The sequence below is a fragment of the Ipomoea triloba genome, chromosome 10 (assembly GCF_003576645.1).
Source record: "Ipomoea triloba cultivar NCNSP0323 chromosome 10, ASM357664v1".
Taxonomy (NCBI): Eukaryota; Viridiplantae; Streptophyta; class Magnoliopsida; order Solanales; family Convolvulaceae; genus Ipomoea; species Ipomoea triloba.
The window spans coordinates 23,131,216-23,143,467 of NC_044925.1; the positions used below are offsets into that span (position 1 = coordinate 23,131,216).

A 12,252-nucleotide genomic window follows, 5' to 3' on the forward strand; every position below is an offset into this window, starting at 1 on the left:
ACGTACGCACACATATATATGGAGAGATAGATGCATATATCTATAGATGAATGTAGCTACTGCATGCATCGTCCCCCAATGATGTGGGACTGGGGTGGTAGGGTTGACAGCAACAGGACGTTGCTGATGAGGGATTGCTACAACACCACATACCTCCTAATGCTATAAGCCTATACCCTAACAATTCCATCTATGATTTTTTTTTTTTCCTTTTGTTTGCTCTCAATAACAATACTAATCTTTTATAGAAAACTAAAATAAAATGTAACAGTGACATTTGCATTTATGCACCGTTAAGTCCGTCTATGTGACATACTTCCCTCATCGTGGTCCTAGTATTGTGATAGAAAGTAAATCACGAGATGTATTTAATGCACGATTTGAGTGTTTGATTTTTCACTCCAGGGCTGAGATCATTTCACATTGAAGATTTGAATTAGGGTATTTGTTGGGTCACGGCTATTATATCCACACTTAACCTTTCGATCACTAAAGCTAAGGAGAGTTTGACCCATTTGGTCTAATAAACCATAAGGTTCCAAATATTGGGGCAACTAACCCAATCAAATTGATGATTTAGTAACCATAAGGTTCAAGTTTAACTCTGAGTAGGAACAACCTATTAGTCCTCTTGGTTTAAGCAAGTCAACTATGAATAGCCTAGACTAATTTACTTCTTTGTGATCTTTTGCCGGTTAGGGTCACAATGCGATGTTTACCTAGTACACAGTACACCCTCGGATGGTGGGTGTAGGTTTCACTTGTCACCCAAAAAAAAAAAAAGAATTATACTCAAATATTAATATAAGAAGGGAAAATTCATTATTACACCAGGTTTAGCTCACTGGTTCAGTAAATAGTATTTGGAAGAAAATACCAAGGTTCAAACATCGGCAGTGTATATATTTTGTGATATAGTGGACTTTAATATGATTCTATAAAATATCCATGTAATAATCATATATGTCTAACGCATACATTATTAATGGCATGAAAGGTATTGATCAAGTTTTGTAAGGGAATATATATAACATGGCTTTTATTACTATTATTATTATTAAGCATGCTGCATGCATGCCCTTTATTATTAAAATAACTATTAATTATAGAAATTATTGTTTGACTTTATTTTTTTTTTAAATGTAATTGGTATAATCAATTGAAGTATTAACTTATATATCATACTTTACTGTACACTTCTAATTTTACCTTTCTTTTTCTTTTCGCCTAAATTGTTAGTGTCGTTAAATGTAATAGCATGTGCATTAGGCTTATTTTTTGTACAATTACAAATTCTTTATAGTTTTACATTTCTTCTTTAATTTGTTTATGATATATTGATTATTTCTCAGTTGTTCTTTTCTCTTTATGTTCTCTTTATGATTTTACTACTTTTTTCATTGGTCATTTATTCAATCATGCAATATTGATTGACTAGTATTCATTTAATACCTTATATCAAATATGACACTTGAAATAGCAATTCATATTCCAATCCAAGAATTTATTATAGATTTGAACCATACCCTAAAAGGTCATGGACAATACAATTGTCAGTGTAAAATACCGTATTCTACCTGATTGAGCAGAATCACACATTCACACGTCTTGCCATAGCTCCATAGAACGAAAATTATATATATAGTCTTGTTCGGTGCGAAACTGAAAACTGAAGGAATGCACGGTAAATATTACATTAATGTACATCAACTATTTCAGCTCTGCAACTACTACATGAATGCACCAAAATTATTACATGAATGCACCGTGTTGGTGGCGTGTTGTGCATTCATGTAGAATTCACGGGACATTCCTTCGTAAGTTCGCAGGTTTGCATGGGAAGGTTGGTTCTCATTTGAACGCAACTATATATGTGTGTGTTTGTGTGCGTTGGGCGGGAGGGGGGGAGGGGGCTTCAACCTTCAAGTGAACATGCTCTCATTTGAAAAGTGATATCTAGGTAGATCATCACTTGAAGTTGCTGGAAAATAAAGAGAAAATGCGTGAGGTTCATTTTTAAAATATTACACATTTGAAAGTTTGTAATAATTATAAAATTAATCTCGCTTTTTTTTTTTTTACTAAAACCCTCAACCATTGATAAATCCCGATAGACGACTGAGATCAGTCCTCACTTTTCGCGAGATGACCTTGTTCTCAGCTATGGTTCATTAATGATTGAGGATTTTAGTAAGAAAAATAAAACACATGGTCAATTTTATAATTATTAAAAAACTTTTAAGAGTGGTCCATTTTATAATTATTACAAATTTGAAAGTTTAGTAATGATAAGACCTTAACCTTTGATTTCTCAAGATAGATGTGTCCACACTTTATACATGGGGAGGTAAATATATACATGCAGCTATTACTCGATGGTATCATGGTATAGTATGTATTTTCAAAGCATACAGAAAAAGTAAATCGCATAATAAAAAGACCACGTACGACGGGATCAACTAAGAGAGTGGATAAAATTTAGAGTGGTGAGTGGTGACCTTAGGATATAAAATGTGTATATTTATTACAGTTGGAGGATATGTATGTATTGTAGTTGGTGTGGGTGGGTGGACCCAAGGGGATGGTTTGTACTTTGTAGTGTAGTTACTGTAGAATGCAGTGTATGGACAGATGGGAGAGTTACAACACAACACAAGATATGTCAAATTGGTCAGAGGTCCCCCTATCGCCTATCGCCTTTGCAACAACAACAACTACTCCTCACCCTCAGCTCCTGCTCCTGCTCTCTCGGTAAAAGCCTGCCCGCCTGCCTGCTTTTTTTACGCCATACCTTCCCCTCCTTTCGTTACCCGCCACGACTAACATTTCTCTAGTTCAATCTGGCTTGGGCTGCTCCATCCAAGCCCAATTCACCTTCTTGTGTATACACAATCACAAATTATACTGTGAACCATGAATAAATGTTCATTTTAAATATATTAAAAATATATTATTTATATACTGAATGTTCATTATTATGATGAACCTTCAGTATTCAAATAATGTATTTTCAAAAAATAAATTTATAAAAAATGTACTTTATGTCGGTGATTCACCTTACAAGGTGAATGAAGTGGTGAACCACTCACCTGCAATAGATAGGAATCAACTCTAATCATAAGGTTTCAAATTCAACTTCCGTGGAAGCTATTTGGTGGCCTTCTTGGTTTGGACAACCAGTTTTGTTAGATAAAAAACGATGATAACTATGGTAGTAAAATAACATGTTTTTCTAATTTTAAAGCAAGGACAAAAATTTCATGTTTCTAAAGCTTAATAATATTCCTCAATACAGCACCAAGTGTGCTGGCCTAGATGGAGGTATGGGACTAATGTGTTTATTCTATTTACAAGACTTCATGCAACTTACAGCAATCTACTGAATAACAAAGACTAGCTGCACATGTTTATCTTTGCACTACAGATTTGCTAGGGTACTTCCAGATCATAACACAGAATATTGACACGGCTACTATTACATATATGCTGACAGCATATAATCTTGAGAAGCTGAGCCCACAGAGAACAGGTGAGACAAGTGATGAGAAAGAGAACCCAATCTTTGAGAGGTGGTGATTACTGCCCTGTTTGGATAGTAAGCGAGCTGTTGTATCATGTTCTTGAGTGGTCTCCCTGCTCCCAGTGCTTGAACTGGGAATCTCACCCTCATCAGTACTTGAAGTGCATTCCTTGCCTTCATGGGCCTGCATGCAATGTGACAGATTTTACCAAGATGAAAGAAATTTGTTTTCTATTTCCAGAAAAATATATGCCTACACAACACATTTTGAGAAGTTCTTAGCAATAAGCAAACACCCACGAGTTGTTAAACGCCATGTCTTCATTTGGAATTCCTCGAGTTTTAAGAAAAATTTCAAAAGCAGTACACAAAACAAAACTGATTTAGAAAGCTGACATTTAATCTTACCTCCCCTATTACAGCTCTTCTTCCATGTCCTATGCCTGCTTTTCCAGAACTAACCGACACAGTTACTTGTTCCATCTGCAAAATTCTCTTTGCAGCACTTACCTGGCTCACATTGTGCTCTGAGCTTGCTTGGTTAAATAGCTGAGGCATCCAAACCTTTGTGACAGTTTCACCATCTACTGTAGTGCGGTGGTTGGTGGCACTATTATCCCCATATGATTCTTCTGTTAAACAAATTTAACATAAGATTAATCAATAGGGTTAAGATTGGCAAAGCCCTCTCTTGAATGGAATGATCATAAAGATCAGTATCTGGGCAGTAGGGATTACCTGATGCCTTAGTTTTGAAGGATATGGGAGATGCTTGAACCTGCAAAGAACATGACATCAAGGGAAAAGGCACGGGGTGGATCTCAGGGAATTGGATTCATTTATAGATAAAGTTTAAAAGGCAATACTAAGGAAAAATTCAGCCTTAAGCTTACCTCTGCCACGAGTGATTGTACTTCATGCACTTCACTGCCAAAACTTCCTGCCTCAGCCACATTAGCAGAACTAACAGAAATTGGTTCCTGTTCCAACGACAGATGAATTCTCCTTGGGGCAGTGCCTCGGGTGATAATGTTTCCTGAAGTCGGTCTATTTTGTCGTTTACGTGTCCGAATCCTTAACCCAGACCCGCCTGCAACATCACTTGCATGGCCAACAGGATTTGTATGGGTGTGTGTATCATCTGTATGCAATATGGAGTCTGGATCATTTGGTGGCACTTGAGTCTGAAAGGGTGCAGGAGATGTTTGCTCCTGCAAGAAGTCCATGCCCATAAGGTTAATATAAGCATTAGAATAAGGGAGCACAAAACTCAAATTTAGTTTTAGAAGCAAATCAATGCAATTGTGTTTCAGAAAGCTACTTTTCCATTTTAGAAGTACCTTAAAGGAGTTAAAGCTAACAGCAGATTGCAGCCAAGAAAAACAGAGTGATACAGTAAAACAAGAAATACTAAAAAAAAAGGTACGATAAGCAATAGATGTCAAATGACTCAAATTACCAATAGTGTGTCCTGAAGAATCAAGCGTTCAGAAGACAAGTTATTCTGGCATGTTGTCTCCTCTGAAGAGTAGTTTTCATGACCCTGAAAGTGTCCCAGGAGCTCTGACAGGGAAACATCTTGTTCACATGTTCCATCTTGAAAATCTAGCCCATTGTGATCATTTCCAAAGTCATCAGGAAATGGAGAACTTATGTGAAGACCTATATCAGTGCAACTATCGGACTCATGCTTAGATTCATTGAACATCATGTCTACTCCCACTGGTGCCTACAGCAAACAGTGAAGACAAAAACATAAAAATCTTAAAGAATTCATCATTATTGAAAAGTATAGAAATAATCTCACCTTCCCACCTCATTTTTTTATTTCTGAAGACAAAAACATAAAAATTTTGAAGAATTAAGCATTCTGACAAGTATAGAAATAATCTCATCTTCCCACCTCATTTTTTATTTCTTCTGTTGAGTGCTCTACAGCATCTGACATGCGGCTTTCAACAGGCAACATAACAATAGAGGATGCATTAGCTTTTTCTGGTTGCCTGTCTAGAAGTGCTGCTTCTTGGAAAAGATTCGATGATACATCATCAGGAGAGGATTTATTTGTAGCAGGGGATGAGCCACTAGGCTCAGCTTCATCACATTTTTTGTCATCAGACTTATGGAACAAGCGACAAAGGACAAAAGCTCCCTACACAGTATCATAAAAGGAGTTCCAAGCAGTAATTATTACAAGCACAAGGAAAAAGGAATAACACCAGTGCGCTATCACAGCTAGAGACACATAGAAGAAAGTGACTGCAGATTATAAGAACTTGCATGTATATAAGTAATATAAACCAAAAATCCGGCAAACAGAAAAGCTAGTTGGTATTTCTAAAATAATAATGATGATGATGAAGTAAATAAATATAGAGACGGTCAAATAATCAGCAGAATTGCTAGTTAACCAGCTCTCACACATCTTTATATGGTTATTGACAAAATCAGGCATTTCTAAAAACCCAACTAAGTAGCAATCAAAGTACCATTAGAATGCAAACTCAAATTCTAATTTAAAAATTAACTAAATTATTTCAAATTAAAACAGATATAGATGTTCAAATAGCTAGTAAAAAGGCATGGGTAAAAAAAAATGATAATACCAAGTTGATTATTAGGAACAAGAATTATAACCTGGCCAGGGTGAGTGCCATCAAGGTCTGGTTCAGTGGCACGATATTCATGCATTATCCAATTTGTACGTTCGCCTTTTGGAGCACGACCCTTGTAGAACACCAGAGTCTTCTTTATGCCAATTAATGGGATATTTGACTGATCAGAACCAGTGGACTTACGAATCTTAATAGCCCTGTCTTTGCCTGTGGCCTTCCAGTAACCAGCTTCTGTGGCTCTGTTGCACCTAGTACCATTAGGATACTTCCTATCCAGCGGGCAAAAGAAGAACCATTCTGGATCATCTGTCTTTATAACCGACAAACCTATCAACAACAAACACGAACATTCATTTGTGGTTTTGAGCACACTGCATGCAAACTACAGATATACTGTCTATTTAGACAAATCTTTAGATTTTGTAATCTTTCTCGGATTGATAAATACTACTCTGTATAAACAATAAATAATACTCCATAAAACAATTCATTGATATCAAATACAGAGTAAAAAATTTGGCACTCAGATTCCAGAATAACTTCTTTTAAAAATGTAATATGAAGGTTGGAATGAAAGTCCAAAAGTTACTGATCTTCAGTTTTCTGGAAAGGAGTCCGAAGATACTCCGAATGCAATGCTTCTGAGTTCCGATGAATGGATACACCGAAGAAAATAATTTTAACGTCCAATTATCTTTTTAAAAAATGCAAAACCAGTAATAAACTGCCGCAATAAAACAGAACAGATTCCAGATTCATATTTCCTTTCATGGTTCTAGGTTCCCCTTCTCCTGTACAATCCGTCTCCCTCGTCCCACTTTTTGGAAGGCAAAAATTTTGAAAATGATAAATAAAGAAGAAAGAAAAGTAGATTCTCAGGTGAAATTGAAGAAGAAGATATGCTAAGGCAGTTGAAGGAATCGAATCAGTATTACACACACACACATATTCCATTTCACATATGAATATATATTTATTCGTATCTACATAGTATAAAGAGCCAAACAAACATATATAAACATATATATACACACACAGAAAGTGAAGAGATAGAGACGAACTCGGTAAATCCCAGGGCTCCCACTTGCAGACGTCGACTTCAGGAATGACCTGCACCTCGGAATGGCGGCCATTGATCTTACGGCGGAGGTAATGAGAAATGAGCTCCTGGTCCGTCGGCCGGAACCTGAACCCCAACGGCAAAGCGTCCATCGACACCCCACTCATTCCCGCTTTACTTCTCTGGGTCTCACCAGATTATTAAAAAAGGAAAAAGAAAACCCTAACCCCTAAAATTCAACTCCTTTCCGCTTTCCCCAATTTCGGATTACTCCATGGAATGGAAAGTGATAGTAGTAATGGTAATGGTGACGATGGCCCCACACAACCGAGCTGCTTGTGTGCACCGTGCACGTTTCCTTTTACCACTGCTTCTTCCGGTCTTCACATACCGTACACTAAACTACACTATTTATTTTTCTTATTTTTTAAAAATACTTTGGTATGAGACTTTTTTATATTCTTTTCGTCCAATTTTATGCATCTTACCTGTATTTAAATTTGTTAAAGTTCACTCAATTTTTTTTATTTAATTTACTAATTTTAAATAAATAGTAACATTTATATATTCAAAAAATAATATTACAAGTTTCATTAAAAATAAAAATGGCATGATAAAATGTCAAATAGACTACTTAACTATCCATGTTAATGGCCAAAGACATTGCTGTTTGGTGGCACCTGGTTGCACCCCACATAAGAAAGGGTGGGTTCGAATCTCAGTGGGGGCGATATTGGCTCTTTGTGCTTCATCTGGTTGAACACTAAACTTGAAAATTTTGTAATTGAATTATTTAGCATAAAAAATTAAAAAAAAAAACAAAAAAAACTTGTGACTCTCCTCATTAACCGGTTATTTTCGGTAATCTTGCTGGCACGGCGTTCAAATTAAAATACGGTAATCTTGCTGGCACGGCGTTCAAAATTAAAAATATTCGGTAATCTTGCTGGCACGGTGTTCAAAATTAAAAATAAATATTTTCCTTATTAAAATTAAAAATAGATATTTTTCCTTATTAAGTTAGTTGACGTGATGAAGCAATTGTGTAGAATCAATTAGGGGTCAACAAATGGTCGTCGGTTACATAATTGACCAAAAAACCGATTAAACTTTTTTACTGTAATAACCGACCAAATTAAATGTTACAACTGACCGTCAATTATGTCGATTACCAAAATATCGAAAAAATATTAATAATAATTTCACAAACCATAACGGGGCGTCTGGTTGGAGGGAAGGAATTAGGTGGGAAAGGAATTGCTATTCCATGGAAAATGAATAATGTTGGAATAAAATGGAAGTTTAAATTTCAGTGTTTGGTTTGCAGGAATAAAATTATTAGGAATTTCAATTCCAATGTTTGGTATACATGGAATTGAAAGGGAATAAGTAGTATAAAGTCCAAAATGTCCATTGTTGTTGTTGTTGTTGTTATTAAACTTATAAATAATGCAAATTTTCAATAACTATTGCATAGTGCATTGGTTGTTGTCCAACTTTGATGACCAGATGAGGTCCATTGTTTGGGAGGTGATAGGTCGTTGGCTTTGGAGGAGCAGGATGTCGAGCTAGTGCTTGGATTTCCTCGTGGTCATATTGATATAGTGAAGCGTGATAGGCTTGATGTTAGTAACTTGTTGAAAAAGTGGAGGGGTAAATTTGAGAAGACGAGGCATATGGTCACACCGTCGGAGATTTCAACTGTGATGGTGGGTCGTGTTGATGGGGACCTTTGGTTTAGGCGTCATTTATGTATGTTGGTGCTGTCTACGTTAGTTTCCTGTATGTGTAATGGTTATGCCAACCAGATGTATTTCCACCACTTTGATAATGTTGCACGACTTCGCGATTTAAATTGGTGCAAGCTTGTGGTTGATTCGTTAGTTGAGACTCAGGTGGCGTGGAAGTCTGGTGCTCATAAGGTTTTTGTAGGGCCTGCTGAGTTTGTCGCGGTATGGTGCCACTTATTTACTTTTATTTCTTTCTGCTACTTTATTTTTTTTCTTTATTATGTCCATTTATTGATCGCGTGCGTCTGTATTTATTTCTACTCATTGTTTAGTTTCTTTGCAATAATTTTATGTGGACCGAGTCATGCATTTGGCTCGGCCGATCCCGAGGTTGGTCCCGGGTTTTCGTGGGTGGTCGTCGGAGTTACTAGATTGGCATGAGCTATCGGAGATTCAGTTGGGTGGTTTTGGGCGTGGTGTCATTGAGCCACGAAATGTTGATAGTGGTCCTATGGGTGGGGGTGGTGCCTCCCCCCACCCCCACCCAGGCTACTGAAGAAGGTGGTGGTGTTTGTTCAAGCCTAGGTCTTGCTCGTGAGCATGTAACTCTATGTTGTTGGTGCACATGGGTGTATCTGTGTGTGCATAGCTTATTTGTTGTGTGAGCACACGGGTGGTGTGGGTGTGTGCGCATGTGGATATAGGTCCATTATGTGGTATGCACTATGGGGCTTGGGTGTGTGCATATTAGGGGTCTTCTTTTGACTGGTTTTTGTTATTGGTTTGGTTTTGTAGACTATTGATGAAATGGTTGTGGAGCATACCACTGTTCTGGCGAGATCTATCCTTCAGTTGTCCAAGTTGTTTAAGTACGCACGTGAGGGAGATTTTGGTGGGGAGCTGTGTCACTAGATGTGTGATGCAATTCAGCTCCTTGTAGGTGTTAAACAACAACCCTCTTCCTCGGCTCGTGATGGTATTCAACCTAGTCAGCCGACTTTCTCCCAGCGTGAGGATATGTTATGGAGTAATCCTGAAAATCTTAGGGCGACTGAAGATATTGAGCGTGCTATTTCTGAGCGCAATGAGCTGATGGATGTGCCTTCTTTTAGTTTAGGGTTAACCCAAGACTTCAATGATGCTGTGCGGGGAGCTGATGATGATATTGCCCGTGACTACGGGTCAACAGATTGTGTTCGGACTGAATGTATAAACTTGGTGAGTCCCTTGTACAATTGTTTTTCTTTTTTTCTTTGTTGTGTTTGTTCATTATTTAATTTATTTATTTTTTTGTTACATAGGGTGTTGAGCATGGGAATGGTGATGGTTCTGTTGATGGTGAGGTGGGTTCTGTGGTTGGTTGTCCGGGGGTGAGCGTGATTGAGCCCAACGCTGAAGTTGTGGTTCCAGGATTGGGTGTGGATGTTAATCCCGGTGATTTAAATTTGGTTACTCCTCTAGAGGTGTGTCTCCTTTAACCATTTTTTTCCTGTTAGTTGTTGTATATGTGTTTGGGTTTTGGTAGTTCCTCATTTATGCGTTGTGTCGGGGGTGTGTGAAAATTAAAATATTTCCGATTTATTGGCCTATTTCGGTGTGTGATGTAGCATATGTTAGTGCGTGCATCACTGTAGGCAGTGTTATCATGTGTATGTGTTTTTAATCTTCCCCTTTTTTTTTTGAACTCGCTTTAAAATAAGGTGTTTGTCCAGGGAATACTGATGTTGGTGCTGATGGTGAGATGGCTTCTGCAAATGTCGTTCTGGGTGGTGGGGGCAGTGTCTCCCTCTCTCATGGTGTGGTATCCGATGTCGGTGTTGATGGTAATTTGGATGACCCCGTGCTTGCTACTCCTCTTGAGGTGTGGTTGCTTTTGTGTTTTCATTCTCCATCAGTTAACTTGGTTTTCAATCTTGTATATGGAGGGTGTTGTCATGTCCTGGTCCACCGCATGTTGCACACGTCCTTGGTTTATTTTTTGTCTTCTCGATTGTTTTTTCCTTGTTGCTTTTGAGTCTTTTTCCACGACCCTTGTTGTTTGCAACCTTGGGTGGTTTTATCCGTATCTCTCCAGGTTTTCTTGTTCCCAAAATGGATTCTAGTGTGGTTTCGGTGGTGGGAGATTGGTGTGTGTGCTGTTTGGACATCTGGAACTGCTTTTTTAGTTGTTGTAGCGTTGTTAGCATATCCACCATCTTGTCTTGTCAACCATTTACTAGACCCATGCAGGTGTAAAATTCATTCCAAAGTTGATTGGCAACGGATCTTGCCTCATTCTCTGCTTGGATGTTGTTATGTTTTGCCCACCAAATATCGTGCACTGGCCTTGTACACGTGTCTCTTGTCCATCGAGTAACAATATATTGTCCTGGTATTTCTTCCATTTCTTCTGTCTTGAAAACTAATAACACATGTCTACAAAAGATGCTCAACCGGGTGAATTTCATGCACATGCAATCTGTTTTCTCAACATCTTTATGTCTTGTTACCTCAAACGGTTTACCTCCTTTTTCAAGCACTGTGTATGTCCACTCGTCACGTGTGTTACTCCTAGCCGTGATATGGTGGTTAAAGCTACCTTCCCAAAGCTCTGTTTGGAATTCGTAGAACATGTTAGTGGTGTACAATGTTGTTGCTTGGTGCTTAATGGGTAAAGGCGTTTTTGTTTCAGGGAAGGATCCTTCACACTCCGCACTCAATTTAGCTTGTTTATATCGTTGCTCCTCTATGGCGCTGTTGAATTGCATGAAGAATTCAACCAGGGTGCAGTAGTTGTTCGTAAAGCTACCAAAATAGCTATTTTCTGCTTCGGAACAAGAGGTTGTTTTGAGTAGTCCTGTCATAAATATGTCGTTGAAGTACGCGGGTATCCATGAAGCACACGCCTCATACAGCTGTGCAAACCACCGATGATTAACGAGGTTGTAATCTTCCATTACCTTTTGCCGTTTGCTTTCGAATTCTTCAATAGTCAATGTCTCATCCCAAACTGCACTGTTAAGAGCCTTTCTAAACTCCAGGTTCTTGGCCAATTCAATCCCAGCCTTGTCTCCCACCTTTGTCATAATGTGTCACATACAGAATCGGTGCTTAGTTGTTGGCATGATATTTGGCAATGCCACCTTCAAAGCCGGGTCTTGGTATGTTATAGCACATGTTGGGGTGGTCCCCATTGCAGTTTTGAAACTATTCAATAGCCATTCATATGATCTAATATCCTCTTTAGCTAGTAGTCCCGCTCCGAATGTAATGCATCTCCTACGGTGGTCCACTCCAGTGAATGGAACGGATACTAGCTTGTACTTGCGTATGACCTTGAAATGTTAG

At 38.1% G+C, this 12,252-nt stretch overlaps 2 protein-coding genes across 2 annotated transcripts; both read right to left on the bottom strand.

The window, feature by feature from the left end:
* Positions 1-3,209: 3,209 nt before the first annotated feature.
* Positions 3,210-7,550, bottom strand: LOC116032740 (protein NTM1-like 9). Its single transcript, XM_031275445.1, has 8 exons — positions 7,197-7,550; positions 6,158-6,462; positions 5,424-5,672; positions 4,980-5,249; positions 4,414-4,731; positions 4,259-4,298; positions 3,929-4,152; positions 3,210-3,704 (listed from the first exon to the last, which is right to left on the bottom strand). The coding sequence occupies exons 1-8, from the start codon at positions 7,360-7,362 to the stop codon at positions 3,408-3,410; spliced, it is 1,869 nt and encodes a 622-aa protein (XP_031131305.1). The 5' UTR covers positions 7,363-7,550; the 3' UTR covers positions 3,210-3,407.
* Positions 7,551-11,129: 3,579 nt separating this feature from the next.
* On the bottom strand, positions 11,130-11,990 carry LOC116033329 (protein FAR1-RELATED SEQUENCE 3-like). The gene has a single exon (XM_031276083.1). It carries the CDS (start codon positions 11,988-11,990, stop codon positions 11,130-11,132), a length of 861 nt encoding a protein of 286 aa, XP_031131943.1.
* Between the last annotated feature and the right edge of the window lie 262 nt (positions 11,991-12,252).